This window comes from Acanthopagrus latus, chromosome 20 (genome assembly GCF_904848185.1).
Source record: "Acanthopagrus latus isolate v.2019 chromosome 20, fAcaLat1.1, whole genome shotgun sequence".
NCBI lineage: Eukaryota > Metazoa > Chordata > Actinopteri > Spariformes > Sparidae > Acanthopagrus > Acanthopagrus latus.
In genome coordinates this window covers 17441244-17459048 of record NC_051058.1, presented here as the reverse complement: position 1 = coordinate 17459048, position 17805 = coordinate 17441244, and the positions used below count along the sequence as shown (strand labels likewise).

Here is a 17805-nt window from a genome sequence, read left to right as displayed (position 1 = left end):
AACAGTAATTACTAAATACTTTTCCATAGAGTTATTTTAAAGTTTGCTCAGACTTAATGTCTTTCCGTTTTTCTCCGCAGCTCCTTCTCTCCTATTTCCCTCGCTTTCCCTCTAGTCCCGCCCCTCTAACAATCCGACAGGTTAATCCCCAGTAACAGAGAAAGTGATTGACACCTGCCAAAACAAATGAGAACCCAAGTAAGAGAAGCCTGAGGCGTTCAAAGGCCTTTCAAAACATAGGACATTTTGGGATCATTTGCCACAATAACCATATAAATATTAACAACATCACTACATTTATAGGCCCACACCAGAACACTTTACTAACTGAAATTAATCTCATAAACCAAAATAAATAAATGATATTATTAACAAAATCTGGTTTACATGGACAAATTAATAGAGCAGGGCCATTTTTATGGTAATAGTAACACCCAAAACTGTTAGAACAGTGGACAAAGTCAAGTCGATGCAGAAGTACATTTGACGTGCATTGTTTCTAATGGCCACTGGTTATACGAAGTGTAAGCTTATGAAAAACTGACCCACTTGTCACTTGATTTATTTCCCCTGTAATCAGTTTCTGTCACAGTTCTGCATCATTTGTCACCTGCTCATTTCTGTGTGCCCTGTCACCAGCCACTCTCTCCTTATCAGCGAACTGCACTCACCTGTCCTCACAGCTGCTCCTCATCACCAGTTATCCCAGTAAATACACCCCAGCCTCACAGACGCCGTTTGCCAGGTTGTTCTTCGCCACTCACGCGCGGCCTGTTGCCGACCCTGCCTGCCTCTGACCTCCCCGTCTCGTCTGACTCCCGTCAAAGGCGCCAGCCTTCTGTCCCCAGCCTGGAGATCTTCTGCTGCATTCTTGGCTCCTGTTTTGCCTGTGGCTGGCTGGCGTGACCTTTCCACCACAACACTGAAGAGTGAGTGTTTCAGTCAGTTTACATGTGGTTTTCCTGCTCTTCAGAGACTCTCATTGTATCAGTGCCTTGTTCGTGTGTGTGTGTGTGTGTGTGTGTGTGTGTGTGTGTGTGTGTGTGTGTGTGTGTGTGCGCCCTGTGAAACCCCAGCTGCTGCCTTTCTGATCCTCTGCCTTTACAACCACGCCGCCTGCCTACTCCTACCTGGCACTGTGGCCTGTGGTTGGACTGACTCAACTACAGGTTTCCTAATGAGTTCATGGTCCCAAATACCATATTTTCAAGAGTTCTTCAATACAGCATGATCCGTTGTAACATTATAGTCCCATTTAGAGTAAAATATATGATAACGCAGGTTGTGCTTTAAGGTTTGGCTACCTTGTGATTGACAATTGGCCACCACAGTGTGTTTTCAGGTTTTCAGTCAGATCCTCCCTAGTTCCACCCTCTCTGGCTCCAAAAAACCAAGATGGTGACCGCCACGATTATATCACAGTTGTTCATTACACTGTCTAATTTTCCATAAGCCGTGAGGAATACAGTCTTTACACCCCAATAACCTGAATTGTAGAATTTTTTTCTTCTGAAAAGTCGAAATATGTCGTGAAAAAGGCCGATTGGAAAATGTTAAAATGGCAACATGCTAAACTACAATGGTGAATGTGATAAACATTATATAGCAACAGGTCAGAGTCGTACAGTGGCACTGAGGGCCAAACGCAGCATGAAATGACACTGAACTGTCTCCAGGGACTTCGGCTCTGTCCAGTCACAGCGCCAAAGAGTCGCACCACCTTGTCAATAATCTGAAATGGCATTGTGTTTTTTAAATGTTATTGTTTGGTTCCTCAGGGCCACCGTAGAGCCTCTAACGTGGCTTTACACTCTTCAGTTTGTTTGTGAATAATTAATAATTAATAAAATTCTGTTGGTTCATTTTATAGCAATGAAAAACAGCTTTTTTTTCAGGGTAACCAACAAAATAAGTACTCTGTAGAGTTTCCCAGTAAACTCATTTTGAAAACGAATGTACTTTATTGGACAGTGTTTTCTTTTACTGAACTGCGCAGTACTTTTTTCAGTGTACCTCTGTGTTTTTCTGGCTGATCGGCCCTCATCCATTATTTACAGTGCATTATGACTGTACTGATCCCAGATGTGGTTTCTGGGGAAAAAAAATTGTGATACCGGTACATCAACCTGACCTGCTGTCATACATCCAGACAGATTTTTCCAAATGTCAGTTGGGTATCTTGTCTGACACTTCCATCAGCTAAGAAACTTTTCCGTCTTCAGACAGAAGATCATGCTGTCTCAGACTGACCGCTTCATGACCTCTGAAAATGTTGCGCTGTGCGATGGAGGACAAGTAGGTTCAAGTAGCTCCAATGGATAACGGGGACAACAAGCCATATTTACTTATTTCCTGTAAAGAATTTTAACCAGATATGAGTCATGTCTTGGAGCTACATGCCCCCACATGTTGCCTGTATGGATGAACACACTGAAAAAGCTTCTGCAGTTGGTTTACCTCAACAGATTTGAGAGAAGCTTACTTTCACCTTTTTCGCCACGTCAGTTTGCTGGAGATTGATTCTGTGGTGCCTTTGCCCAACACTTGCAGCTCCTCCTGAGTGGCGAGGATGTGTCGGCGAGGACTGACAGATGGATGGAGGAATGTAAAATCAACAGGGGATTCTGGTCTGCCTTGTCTGTCAAAAGATGCAGAAAGCTTTTGAATACAGGCCTCGGAGACCCCACACTTTTCCAAAAGCACTCCATAGCCAGCAGTGAAACAACAACCTGTCTAAAACCAGACTATCACCAGGTGTACGTTTCACGTGTGAGGGTGCAGTACAGGAGGCTGAGGTGGACAAAAGGGTCAAACACAGGAGTTTCACCCATGAGACCACAATTTGACTCAAAAGTCAACAGTGTCAAGTACAAACAGAAGATACTAACAATTATCTTTTACTAATTAGTTTTGTTGACTAAACCTTCTGCTAAAATGTTTCTCAGCAAGCTTCTAATGCTTCTATCTGTCCAAAACTGCTTTCATTACATTATGTAATGCCATAATTCATTCATATGAATGATACTTCGATGGTCACCGACCTCCAGCCTGATGCTTCATTTGACCAGACAGTAGCCTGGAGTCCCACTCTGTTCCCTCCCCTTTCTCCTGAGCCACTCACACGCTGGCCGCCTCATGGTTGACACATTTTTCAGCCAATGGAATTTCAAAATGGTAATGTTTAGTTTTCAAAGGCTGTTTCCCGCCAAAGCTTTTGTTTTTGCCTTTTGTTATATGCAAGTTAGTGTGAAAAAGGAAATAAAGAACCATGATGAGTTTATGCTTCTGTTACTCTGAAGAGGGTTTCAGGTCACAAAATGGCACCTGGATAAATATCTATATGTAGTTGCACTTAAAAATACAGAGTCGTTCAAAATAAAAGATTTATGAAGCATTTCAATGCTTGTTAACAGTATAAGTTACAATTTACTCCTCTGTGTTTCCTGCCATGAGAAAATCTTTTAATTATTTCATTACTTTGATAATTTGGTCAGATACGGTTTAGTGCCCTCCACAGGAGTGAGAAGCCCATAGGACCCGAACCTTTCTGCGCTCATAGAACCATAGTTACAATCAGTAACCTTTATTTACACATATAAACTTCATATCGTTGCCACAATCAGCTGAGTCACTGTCACAGGCTCTTGTTTATGCTTTAGATTATTGTTTTTAGCGCATTAGTAGAAATATTTATACTGTATGTTTACGTATGACGTACTGTGTTACAATTTACTTTCTCTGAATGTTTATCTACGGACTTGTTTGGTTGTTTGTGTAGACACATCGTTTATTGACACGTATAACAACAAACAAACACATCTGCAACGTCCTGCTCGGATGAACCTGCCCGACCTGAAATTGGGTCTCTGGATTTACAACTCAAGATGAGAAAAATCACCTTATTTAACCTGAACAGGAGTAAATAGGACGAGGGGGCTCATGCCACACAGAGTGGTATTGTTTTGGCCTTTTGTGTTGGTCGTGTTGTTTGTATAATGCTACCGTTGTTAAGTCCAGACCCAGTTTCTGATCCTCTTAATATCAGCCTGTACTCCAAATCATGGGACCAGTTACTGTGTGTGTGTGTGTGTGTGTGTGTGTGTGTGTGTGTGTGTGTGTTTGCGAGCGACGCAGCCCTCTGGCAGCCGCGAGACGCACGCACACGGACTCTCGCTGCTCACATAAAATCAAAACACACAACACCCGTGCAGGAAGGATGTGTGTGTGTTTGTTTGTTAGAGAGTTCAGGCAAGACGGGAAGAGGCTAGAAGTTAAACGCTTGAACAGGTTGCAACTCAACTCACACGAGCTGTGTGTTTGTGTTGAGGAATGATTTAGTGCGCTGCGGTGAGCGAGGTGAATGGGCCGAAAGCATGGTGACCTCTGGGGCGCAGCAGGTCAAGCCCGGAAAAGGTGGTGGATACTTTGATTTGATCCGCCGTCGTCCAGAATTTCCTCACCCTGTTTCCACACTTTCCTAGAGGCGCTTGTTTGAGATTAAGGGAGTTTAGGACGCCGTTATGGAGCAATAAACTGCATTAGAGAGCATCAGAAACATATTGTTGTTGGAATGGAAGACTACTGAGCCGGGCGTTATATAAACGGCAAAATGGGTTAGGAGGGAAGAGGTTAGTGTGCCTCAGTGTGCAAAATCCTAATACAAGCCCACGGGCAAACGGAGTGATGAAGCAAGGAGGACAAAGGAAGGTTAGTGGAGCTACGAGAGGCATCATAAGACCTTTCCCTTCCTTCTGGAACGAACAAGAAAACTGGAAGACGGTCATGCTCAAATTCCTCGACATCCTTCTTCTGCCGTTCACAATTGGCCATTATTCCCAATCCATCATTCAGCCTCTCTCTCCCTCGCCACCGCCGTCCGTCCACATGGTAGACTGCCCTCGGCTAAATGTCATCTTAGATGTGTGGAGATGGAAGGCATGTTTTATTGTTCACCCGCGAGCCGTTAGAGTCTCAAACAAACATCTCCCCCACAACAGGTCTCTCCGTCTCCGTCTCCATGGAGGAGCTCATCGTATCCATTGTTGCACGCTTCCCAGAAATCATGACCATGAAGCTGCAGACGCATAAATATGATGTGATGAGAGCAAAATTAAGTTTTTATTTCGAATGCAAGTTGTGAAATGTGTTCATGTAAAGGCTGTGTGGATATCTTTTTAATATAAATAATGATGCTGTGGAGAAATCGAAAGGTATGTTGAGGGAACAGTTCTTACTTTCTGTGTGGGATGTGTGTCCCGGTACCTGGCAGCACAACACAGAGGCAGAACTGAGCACAAGACCTTCCAATTCACTCAGTCTGCTGCAGCAAACACGTGAAACAGGAAACACGAAGAAGAAATGCACCGCCAAATTTTACTCCACACGCAAGAACTTCCATCTCATTAACATTTGCCTTGTGTCTCCATCAATACAACAACAATTATCGCTTGTTTGCGAGTCTGACCCTGAATAAACACAGCTGCATTTCAACAGTGCAGGCTGCGTTACCGTCGTGGTGAACAGGGAGCTGAGGTGAAAGCTTTCGATCTATGTTCCAGTCCTCACCTGCTCCGTGGTCTTGAGCTCTTGAAGAGACAGAAAGGATCAGATTGTGGATACAGCTGCCGAGATGAGTTTCTCTGTAGTGTGGCTGGGCTCAGCCTCACATTAGATGGGGGTGAGGAGCTCGGATATCCGGGGGGAGCTCGGAGTAGTGCAAAGGAGACATCTGAGGTGGTTCGGGCATCTGATCATGAGGCCACCCTGGGAACCTTCCTTTGGAGGTTTGGCGCTGTCCAACTGGAGGGAGACCTCGGGGTAGACCTGGAACTAGCTGGAGGGATAACATATCTCATCTGCCCTGGGAACACCTCGGGATTCTTCAAAAAGAGCTGGAAGATGTCGCTGGGGAGAGACGCCAGAAATACTCTGCCGAGCCTGCTGCCACTCTCAAACAACCTGAGATAAGAGGAAGAAAATGGATGCATGAAATGATGGACGTTTCTGTTGATACCGCCCTCCACTTTTCTTTCTTCCTCTGTCCTCATTTCCTGTCTATCGGATTAAAACATTACATACACTCACTTAATGTGCGGCCAAAACAACCCAAAACCACAAATAGGTCTTAATCCCGCTGCTTTCTACTCATTTCTCCAATCCTTCTTTAGTCTTTGCATGAGCCTCTGCGACCCCAGCCTCTCCCCACAGATGCACTTCAAAAGCCAAATGAAACACGCTCCAGTCGTCTGAGTCACGTCTCTGGGACACAATAAATATAGATTTTTATTTGTTGCTGCGTAGATGCGGGAGATTGGAGCAAGACCTCTGCGAGATGCGCACGAAATGTGGGTTCTTTGCTGATCCTTCTGTGCGTGACCGTGTTATTAAATGAGCATTATGTAGTCTCAGGGGGGAATACGTTTTAATCAGAAGAGAAAAATCTTCATTGACTAGTTTTTTGTTGTTTTTTTTTTTATGCCTGAGCAAACTCTCATTCATTCATTTTCACGCCCCTGGATAAACTCACTGATCTTAAATGATGACTCAGTCTCATACTGTTTTTCTTTGTTTATATGTGGCGGACCCTGCCACTTTTGTCATAGCTTCAAAACAGTGTTCTGGGACCTTATTTTTATCTGGGAACAGCTTGTTTATTCACTTGTGGGGAAAAAAATGACGACAAGTTTGTAGTATAAGCTCATTAATGTTGGAAATACTGAAATTCGGAGTCTCCTCCAAAACTACATAGAGCCTCTTCAATGTCAGCAGAGGCAGAGAGGATGTGTGAGAGCTGACAATGTGAAGGAAGGGAAGGACAGGACATACAAGAAGGGGCACTGAGATGACGGGAAACCTGCGCTATTGATTCTCGAGTTAAATAAACAAACACAAAAACTGCCACTTCCAGCTGTTCAGGGTTGCACAGTCCCATTGACACCCTCGGAGGTAGTCCTGGGAGCAGGGATTGGACAGAGGGAGGGATGGAGAGAGAGGAGAGGGAGTGGAGAGAGAGAGAGAGAGAGAGAGAGGGAGAGAGAGAGAGAGAGAGAGAGAGAGAGAGAGAGAGAGAGAGAGAGAGAGAGAGAGAGAGAGAGAGAGAGAGAGAGCGAGAGAGAGAGAGAGAGAGAGAGAGAGAGAGAGAGAGAGAGAGAGAGAGAGAGAGAGAGAGAGAGAGAGAGAGAGAGAGAGAGAACCTCTTCTCCACCCCTCCACAGCTGCTGTACGACCAGTAGCCCTGTCAGAGTCACAGATTAGAGCAGGGCGGTGAAGATGAGGGGCCACTTGGACTCGTAGACCACCTCAGAGAGACTCCACACCTCCCCAGTCCACTTCTCTCGCACAGCTCGTCATTAACGCACAGTGGACCGGGAATGGATTCGAGGCTGCTGATTGGATCGGGGATCCCCACGCCGGACCCGACCACCCGCGCACCCTGGAACATCAGCTCCATCAGTCCGCACCGGCTCATGGAGCTGTCTCCGGTCGCTACAGCTGTGAGTACCCGGCACCCCGGCTCCGTGCCACTCTGTTGTGTGTGTGTGTGTGTGTGTGTGTGTGTGTGTGTGTGTGTGTGTGTGTGTGTGTGTGTGTGTGTGTGTGTGTGTGTGTGTGTGTGTGTGTGTGTGTGTGTTGCTGGTGGCTGCTCGGAGGAAAACCCCCCTCGGTGTGAGTGGAGAGCGCGATGCGTAACAGCGGCACGATGGGCTCCAGAGCAGCAGCACACATCTGGCAAAACCGCCAAATAAACAGTTTCGTGCCTCCGGTTGTTGTTTCCATTCATGAGATTTGAGGAATACAGTTTGAGAGGAGGTGTTAGAGAGCGAGGTGTGAAGTCTCAATGAATGAATGAACGAAATCTCAGCATCCTCTCCTGCGCATCTGCGCTCCTTCATTCAGCGCGGAGCTGAATGAAGGAACGCAGATTCATCTATGTCTGTAGAAAATGGTTGTAGTGTCACCTGTGTTTGCACTTTTTTTTGTAAATCAGTGTGGCAAAAAATGTGATTCATGTATTTGTTTTCCTCTTTTGTCAGAGCATTGCTCATAATTATTTAATTTGTGGTGAGTTTATTTGTATATGTCTCCTGTCAGCGTCCCTGTAACGTTTCAGATGACTCAATGGAGAGTTTTGTGATGTCATGTTTCACTAAATTGCATATACAGACCCATCCGGTCCCAGTTTGTGCCCTCACATCACAATAATAGACCCCAGTCAAAATTTCCCTCATGCAATCTGCAGGTTATGTTCAGCTCAGGAAATTCTGTCTGCAGCAAGACAGCATGAAAACACACCACAGAGTCTGTTACATTATTTTCTTTAAAATGTAAAGTTGTGTGCTCGCTCCAGCTCAGACATCACTGCCACATTCCCACTCCTCAGAGATGTGTGGTGGCCAGCAGGAAGGCGTGACCCTCTCGTCTCTCTCTGTCTCCCTCTGTGTCTGAGAGCGGGATTAGTTTACGCGTTGCCTTCAGGGAAATGCTTTCCTCCAGATGTTTGGACCGATGCAGCGGCGGTGTATCCACCTCTGTACCGTAACCTAAAAACAAAGAGCAGTGATTCACTCTGCCCCAGGAGCCCGGACCTTGACTGGGGCATACTGAGAAACACATGGGTGCACCACCGCCACGGTGAACGTAGCTCAACAAGTTCGAGTGCTTGAGTTTGGCCCCTGACTTTGAAGTTCAGACCTGCAGGCTTCAGTCTCTGTAGCTTTTGTGGCCCGGCCTTCATGGTGGGAGTGCTGGGAAAGCTGATACTGAAGCAGAACCCCCCGAGGGCAGCTTCGACTGAGACAGATGGGATCTTCTACTCGGCTATAAGTGTGGTTTTCATTTAGGAAACGTTCTCTATTTCTCTCCGGAGCCCTCTTTTCCTTTTACCACTGTTTGTTGCCTTTTCTCTCTTAATTTCCCATCAAATCTACATTCTCTGGATAATTGTAAAAAGGTCTGGGTCCAATTTATGCTGATGTGTGAGGGTGTGTGTGATCGTGTCCTCTGATCCGCAGTTTAGAGTGTGTCAACTGGTAAACAAATGCTTGGCCTCTTAGGGTCACAGATGACCATTTGTCTGCTAACTTAATGATAAGCTGATCAATGACCTGCTTGCTTTTTTCGTTTTAGTCGGCAGATAATCAGTGGTGCAGTTAGTGAAGTGTTCATTAGTGCTGTCACATGTCTGCTCTAGTTTTTACACCAGCATACATGATTAGACTTAAAGGTGGCGTCCGGAGAAGCGTGTTGGTATTTTAATTCAAAAGCCAGACAAACAGACACACCCCTCTCCTCAGAGCTCCTTCAGCCTCCCAGTTTCATGTTGCCCATGCTTGACAAGCGCCGCAGAGATGGCCTCAGCACTCCAACAGCCTTATCTGGAGTCAAAGAGGTCGTTACTGGATAATTCAAGTGGTCGTGTAAACAGCATAATGCTTTCTCTGGAAAAAAAAAGCCCTTATCTTATTATTAAAAATCCGATAAACACACTTTGTTTTTTGCCCAATATTCCGTTTTATTCGGCACATGTATACCAGTTAATCTGGTTTCTTTCGTGTAAAGACGTCAGAGAAACCGGATGATGTTAAAATGCGTATGCATAACGTGGAGAAGGAGAGCATTATTTTGCACGTTTTGAAAATCTAACAAATCCCACATGAGGACAGCCCTGACCAGCAGAGACGCTGTGATAAGTGACAAATGTTTGGAAAATATGTCATAAATTTCATGTGCATGTAACCACGTCAAATCAGATTATCATTGTAACCTGATTATTTCCAGTTATTGGATTATTGTGGTCACGTAAACAGGCTCAATATGATATAGTCTTCAAATGAACGGCAGCGTTAAAGCTAGCGATAATGAGTTGATTAGATTGATTTACAAAACTACAGTGAAGCTGACAGAAGAACATGCAACAGGTTTGCAGCTAAGCTAAGCTAACAAGAATGGTCACGTTACCTAACATGGCATGAGGGAGCCAGAAAATCCATATCAGAAAGAGATTAGGGATAGTCAGGTGGTTTATTTGTAGGACTTACTTGTGGGTGGCCTGTGTTTGAGTCCTGAGCCCGTTGCAACTATTTTTGGGAAGTGCAAACATATTTTAAATAAGACTGTGACCCCTTTATCAACCAAAAGCAAACTAGGTGCTGGTTCTGGGCTGGTGTTAGTGCTGGTCCAAGCTGTGAACATTTTAAGAACCGGTTTGGTTTTCGCGGGCACGAGAACCACCGTAGAGTCACTTCATGCCGTCACTCTTGAAGTTTCCAATTCCCCAGCACTGTTGGGAACAAATACGTATTAGTGGAACGAGCGTTGCTCCTGGCTCTCGCGTACCTACGTTGGCATCCAAACACGACTGTTGCTTGATTAGTGAAAATAGTTCAAATCTTTTTTCTTGAGTCAGAGCACTGGCTGAAAATGGCGGTCATAAGCAGTTTTAGTTGGTACTTGTTAATGATAACTCTGCCCCCAGCTCCTGATGCAGAACGGTTCTTCAGTCCTAGACCAGCAGAGTGTTGGTGCCACTCGGGAAACAGTTTTCCAGAATAGGCACTGGCTCCGAAAAGGAGTCAATTTTTTTTTTTTTTACTTAATCTGACTAAGTGGTTTTGATGCTCTTATTTTGAAAACGTAACAAAGAAGGACATACCAAATGCAAAGATGGCGCCTATTCGGTCCAGTGAGAACGGCTCGCCTGGCACATGTTCCAAAAAAGGTTTTCCAGCCTCTGGGATTATTTCCTGGGAATGAAGCCCACTGACTGTCCACAGAAGAGTTTATTTTGCTGACCCTGCTCACAAGCTCCGGCTCAGTTTATAGACATTGTATTGTTACGACATTAATCAAAATTAATTGGAGAAAGAGTTATAATTGAGCGTGTGTGGGTTTTTTTTTGTTTGTTTTGGTTTGTTTTTAGAAAAAAAAAAAAAAAGTGAATGTTTACATCAACAAATGAATCCACCATTAACCAAAATGAACAAAAAGATGGAGGAAGTCTCCCCCCGCCACACAGTGAGCCATAGGACCCTGAACTTCCCCCCATAAACTAAGAAAAGACTACATAAACTAAACTAACAAACAAAGCTACAAAAAAAAAAAAAAGAGGCCTACCAGACCTCCGTCCTCCAAAGAAAACAAATCACAGGCTGAGGACAAAGACAGAGGAGAGAGCTCCTTCTCCTCCACCCTCCCATAAACAAGTGGCAGTGCTAAACGTCTGATGAGCAGCACCTGAGAGATGGAAAGGAGAACAGAGGAGGAAACACAGACGGGGGAGCGCTTAACAGAGTTATACAGACCTCTCCAGATCTTAATAATAGATTCATGGACCAAAAGCAACAGTAACTCGGTGGCCTGGCAGGTCTTTTACTCTGTTGGGTGCACTGACTGTGTTACCGGGGCAGAAATCTAATATTAATATCAACTTTTGAAGGAAAGCTACTTGAAATTGCTTCTACTGAAAGACAGTAAACGAGTAAGGTGGTTAAAACCTGACACACATTAAATGACTGAGACATGAGAGAAAGGCAAAAAACAAAACAACCCTTTCTCAGAGAGGGCTGGTTATACTGCCTGGTTACTAGAAAGATACGCAGCAGCCAATCAGAATGTCGAATCCTGAATGCCGACGTTACAATACTTAATTCTCACGTGAAGCTCTTCATTTATTGTTCAAGGCTCACTTAGTGAGTCACATCTTGTTGCTCAGTGGCTCTCTGAAGCAGCAACGGACCTCTTGCTAAAGAAAGCACATTTCTCCACTGTAGATGAACCGTTGCACTGATTTTAAGTATGATACCAGTGTCACTAGAGGGAAGCCCCTCAGCTGCATTATTAAATTAGTCATGTGTGTTGGCATCAAGACCAGTAACATTTATATCGCTCTCTCTCCACTGATGAAGGGACCCCAGAAATGGACGGAGAGTAAAGGGAGACATCTCCACTTACTATTTCCATCTTTTAATCCCACGCAAACGGTAGATGGAGGAGACCTCCACACCACCCAGTGCGCCTCTCCTTCTGCCTCACCGTGTGAATCGGTGTAATCTGGCCCCCGAGCCGCCAGAGCTCAGAGAGAGAGAAGGCGAGGAAATGAGAGAAGGCAAGAGGAAGGAAAGGAGTGATTTATGTGAGAGAGGGAGCAGAAGTGGAGGGGGAATTAGAGGAGAATCGGGAATAAGCGGCAAGAGCGGAGATGAGGGAGACGGATCCAGCAGAGGGAGAGTGGCAGGGAAGTGAGGAGGAGGAGGAGGAGGAGGAGGAGGAGGAACCGGACCGGGAGGGAAGGAGACCGTGTGTGTATCCACCACATCGCAGCTGACAGCGTCAGACGTGTGGAAGTGTGTTTATATTCCACACACATGCACATGTCACATCTGCAAATCGCCTTCACGCACTTGCACTTTCAGTAACACGTCCCCCGTGACCTTTTCACTCATTTGCTTACATAACCAGTCCATCACTCTGACTCTGCTATTTAGATGTCCCCCTTTCAGTAACAGGAGTTTGTGACTCTGCAGAAAAGCAGGACTACTGAAACAGATATCACGCACACACACACACACATGTTTCAGAAGAAGGCGCGTGTGCTCCAATTTGACACTGGAGTTTAGCTCAGTTGAAGTAGTCCCGGTTTGTGTGTGTGTGTGTGTGTGTGTGTGTGTGTGTTTGAATGAAACGCAGTGACAAAAGGAAAGTGTAAATGCAGGGGAGTGTGTCATGATCCCTGAAAGGAATACTCAAGTAGAGCTATGTGCTCTGAAGTGCAGCCGCTCCTCAGAGGCTGGATGCTGCTGTGAATTGAAAACCTTCTGTTGAGGAGAAGTCAGCTTTTAGGGAGCTACACGTTTTCTTTTTAAGCATGTTAACTCTTTAACTTATATAATCAAAGAGTAGTTATTATTCTGAAATGGGCCTTTCCTCTTTGGTGCTAACGCTCTTGTTCGAACATACTGCAGGGAACTTTTGCCTGGTAAAGGCCATCAGCGAGTACAGGGGATGTTTCTATAGAGTCTGTTATTCTTAATGCCTTCTACCGACTTGGATTCATGAAATTAAAACTACTCCAGGAGTCTCACAGCCTGAGGAGGGAAGCTGCTCTGTAGTCTGGTGGTACATCAGCGGATCGAATGCCTTAAAATAGTCCCGTCATGATTCTCTTAATCCACAGTTTGATTGAATTTGGTTTGAAGCTCAAGATTTGATTCACATCTGGATTTTTATGCTCTCACAATACCACCATGACTTTATTTTGGTGGCTATTGCAGATTAGGGTTAATGACTCACTTCACGCATTCAACATAAACATCTTGGGCTAGAAATTCAGCTTGCTTCAAAGTCTGGTTTCTAGGATCTTTTCCAAGTAAATACTCTTCCCAAGCAAGTCAATAAAGGATCTCTGAAAAGGGAAATAAACATCCTTGATGCTGTCGGAGAGACCTCCAGTAGCCTTCCACTCAGTTCGCCATTTCCTTGCATCGTTTGAATGCATTTTCATTCCTCGTAAAATATTTGGAGGGACTTTTTAAAAAATATTTCATATCGTGCATTGTTTACATCCATGTTAATCAGCTTGCGGTCATCACTTTTGCAAGCAAATTTCTGCATGAAATGAAGGAGACAATGACAGAATGTGCGCTGTGCCTCATGGGAGCATGATATAAATGAAAAGTGGGCCCAGTCCTGTAAACATTACCTTTGATTAAGACTTTTCTGCAGTATTTCCATCGCGCGCTACTCTGTACTGCGCATACCCTTCAATTCCTAACGAGTATCTTTTACAGTGTATAGTATACAGAATATTTTATTGGACTTGGAAGAAGAATCTAGATATATTTTCTACCATTGCTTCATGGTTTAACCCTGCTCATGATTTTACCCGCTTCATTGTGTGACAGAAGCTTTTCACACCATACTGTAATTGATTGATTTCCTGGAGGCGCTGCCAGAGGCCTTTTAGAGTGTCTTTGTTTCCTGCAGATCATTACAGTTCACAGTCTTCATGACCTTCAGAAACAAAGAAGTTACTGGAGCATAAAGCGTTGATAGTTGCTTTCATCTCTTGTAAGAAGAGCTGTTCAGAGCGGGTCCTTATGTAGTGGAGGTGACTTCATGTCCCCCTAATGACATTTTCAACTTCAAGCTAACGCCACAAAATGATTATTGGCATAATTATGTGACTAAATGACCTATTATAATATTGTATGAATAGAATGTATTTGTAGTTAATGGAGTGGGCTTCAGACTGTGGCTTTCCTCTCTCTCCAGTTGCTGACACACAGACGGTCACAAGCATCCGATGAAAATCAAATTATAACCAGATATTGAATTTGTTTTTGTTTTCTGGCTTTCTAGAGCTCGTGATGTTTTTTAAAAAGCATGTGGAAGTGTGTTGTGATAACTAAGTATCATGTTATTGTGAGGTTTGCTTGAATAAGATTAGAAAACTATTTGTTTTATTTTGTTAGCATTGTTATCAATATTTAACAAACATGACTTTTCTCTGACTGGCTCAGGGGATGGTGGACGCTTTTGCAAAGCATGCTGGGAACTCTTCTAATATGCCGAAATTGTTTTCTTCAGAAACATGTTTTAATGAGTTGATTGGTCACTTTATCATCCAACTCATTAAGTCAAAAAGACTTCACGCTAGAAGAACTCCTGTTTATAAATCTTGAAGTGGTCTGAAAAGTTTACTCAACTTGAACCCCCTTAAAAATGTATTGTTCTAATAAAATAGCATGTAAAATAATGATTAGTGATTCCAAATGTAAGATCCTCCATATCATCAGTCATGACATCACAAATTAACCCAGTCCTTCATGTTTTCCTGTTGTCAGGGGTCCACGATCCCAAGCCACCCATTTCCGACGGTAGACGTCCCGGACCACGCTCACTACACCATCGGTGTCGTCATCCTGGTCGTGGGCATCACAGGCATGCTGGGAAACTTCCTGGTCATGTACGCTTTCTGCAGGTACCTTGTTTGCACTTTTTTTTAATATGTATTCCCAAGACTGTAAAGGGAATACGTTGACGAGGAGTTCTCATAGAATTGCAGTAACAGTCTACACATAATTCAACAATCAACAAGATTACAGCCTTTCTCTGTATGTTCTGGGTAATTCATATTTTGAAATACGAAGGACTGACAACACATTCTCACTCCCAGCAGTCCTAATCTTTAAACTACGACGCTCTACCTTCCCCTCCGGTGTTGGTTTTGCACTCGCAGTGCTTTGTGTTCAAGTTGGCAATAATATGTAATACACTAAATCCAGTTTATACTTTTCAAAATAAAGAAGAAAGTTAATTTGCTATTATGACATATTTTGACTTTTGGACTGTCATTAGCTTTGTCAAACGGTCGCGGTTTGGGTTGGTTTGGTCTGACAAGCAGTAAGAACCACTGAATCACCAGTTTTGTCCTCATTGTCCTGAAATTTAGACTAAACCGAAGTTTCGATTAGTTCCTTTTTTGTGCCACCCTGCAGCCGGCTATGCGTTGGTGTATTTATTTGAGTATTTTATGTTCAGGGTGTTATGGTTAATCATTTACACACTGCTTGGCCTACAAACATCGCAGTCAGTGTGTCGCTGTTCCTCATGACAGACAGCTTAATGTTTTAATAAAAATAATTAGAGTTTTGACTGTTTTCCTGTTCATTGCCACAATGACCACGCCCACCCCAAACTCTCCTGTCCACTCTCATCTGGTTAAAACGACTACATTCAATCTTGCAACGTACATCGTAAACTGACGTTGCTCACGATGCGTAAGTGACGCAAGGTTCGTCATTAACCTTTATTATCTTACATTTGAAGCAATCACTCTCGACTCTTAGTAACAAACAAGGTGTAAACGCCAGTCTTCAAAAAGGGAAGGTCCAGTGAACGACTCATCCAATGACCCCAACCAATCTCAGACTGTTTCCTCTGACTTTTTTTTGCTCTTTTACGCCACTGCAACAGAGTGGGCGCTTCAAGAAGTGATGCTAGAGGGGCACATAGAGCGACAAACTTAGAAGCATGGGGGAACTGATCAGGCTGCCGTATTTTGGAAGTAAGAATTTATTCACAAATATCTGGGAAATTTGTTTTTTTTGTGTGTGTGTTTAATAAACTTTAAGTTCAGCGCTGCTCTTTGAATGGATCTGTGATGATGATAATATATGTGATAATGAGATGTCTGATTTATTCATAGTCTGAGTCTCATAGAGTGTGTGTGTGTGTGTGTGTGTGTGTGTGTGTGTGTGTGTGTGTGTGTGTGTGTGTGTGCGCAGGAGCCGGAGCTTGCGGACGCCATCCAATATTTTCATCATTAACCTGGCAGTCACAGACTTCCTCATGTGCTTTACTCAGACACCCATCTTCTTCATCACCAGCATGCACAAGCGATGGATCTTTGGAAAGAAAGGTAACACGTGCACACACGTTGTCCTGCGTTATTACATCACATCTTACACTTCTGTTCCATTTAGAAGCGGAGCGCAGGTTACCTAACGTGACGACAACTTAAACACAGATGTCAGCGGTATACACACTCTTTCACATGCACTCACACGTCTTTAACATTAATGGATGCACTCTCTGAATTCCTCGGGGACCTGTATTGTCTTTCTACCCTTTCGAGTGTGACCTACAGTTCAATTAAGATTCTGTGCACACACATGAACACACACACATACACAAACCTGCCCTCCTCTATCAGCCCTCCCTCCTATAGTCTAAAAAGCAGCACCAAAGGCTGAATCCACAGAACCCAGATCCCATCGATCACGAAGAGCAAGCGAGCCTGCATGTCGGTCGTGTGTTTTACATGAGCGCATTCGGAGGGGGTTGCGCTAAAGTGTGTATTAGGCAGCGTGCAGCCTACTGGGAACAGAGATAGAGAGGTGGTAAAAGAGACTCTGCACTCCACTGATCAAACACTGATAGTCGGAGCGCTGTGTTTTCCTCCAGGAGTTGTCCTGACCTTGATGAAGGCAGCCAATCACTGTCAGATCTGCAGCTCAGCTCTCAACGCGTGGATACTGTGAGAAGACTCTTGCTTTTTCTTCTTCCAACCAAACCCCCCCAACCACCTCGGAAAAACACATCTTTTTCTTTTCTTTTCACTTCTGCCAATCCCTTTCAAAACGCAGAGAGAGATGCAGATAATAGGAGAGGTCAAGAACGAGTCAGTTAGATGGAAAGCGCAAAGCGAAAAGCAAACTGTGTCTTGCCTTTTATTTGTTTTCATTTATTCTGTTTCACAAGAATTCACAGAAACTTCCGGTGAACCTCTTTAATCGCTGGGTTTTATAAGCAGCGCTGTAGCTCGAGGGATGGCGAAATAATCCGTCAGTGTGTGTAACATTTCGTTTGAGATGGACCAACCTGGACAATTACTGCAAATACATTTACAAGATGTTCATATTAAGCCATCAACCTGATTTTTAATTTTTTTTTCTTTACACATTTTTAACATTTAAACATATGTGTAACATTTCCACAATAAAATGTTTAATACCACCACACCTATGTTATATATTGTGTTGAGTTATGTACTTGCATTGTTCAAAACTCCCCCCCTCATTTTATCCAAGGTAACGGTGCGTTTCATTTAGTTATGTGTCATTATAACTCCTGGGGCAACACACAAGGTGATATACAGGAGGTTGTGGAAACAAAGGGCCGTCCAGATGAAGGATGATCACTATAAAGATAACTATGATGATAATGTACAGGTACAGTAACGATGAGCATCCACGCTGATGATCGATAACGCTCAGTGAACCGTGGCGCCAAAAGGGTGTGCTGCGT

General features: G+C 44.0%; 1 protein-coding gene across 3 annotated transcripts in view; it reads left to right on the top strand.

Moving 5' to 3' along the window:
* The first annotated feature begins 7264 nt into the window (after positions 1–7264).
* LOC119010455 (melanopsin-A-like) overlaps positions 7265–17805 on the top strand; it is a 32862-nt gene continuing 22321 nt past the window's right edge. For 2 of the 3 annotated variants that reach the window (XM_037082614.1, XM_037082615.1), the window contains exons 1-3: positions 7371–7493; positions 14841–14977; positions 16284–16417. In XM_037082614.1, the coding sequence (XP_036938509.1) occupies positions 7371–7493; positions 14841–14977; positions 16284–16417 (394 nt within the window). Of the gene's footprint in view, positions 7494–14840; positions 14978–16283; positions 16418–17805 lie in introns of all 3 variants that reach the window. The other variant, XM_037082613.1, reaches the window with a different exon arrangement.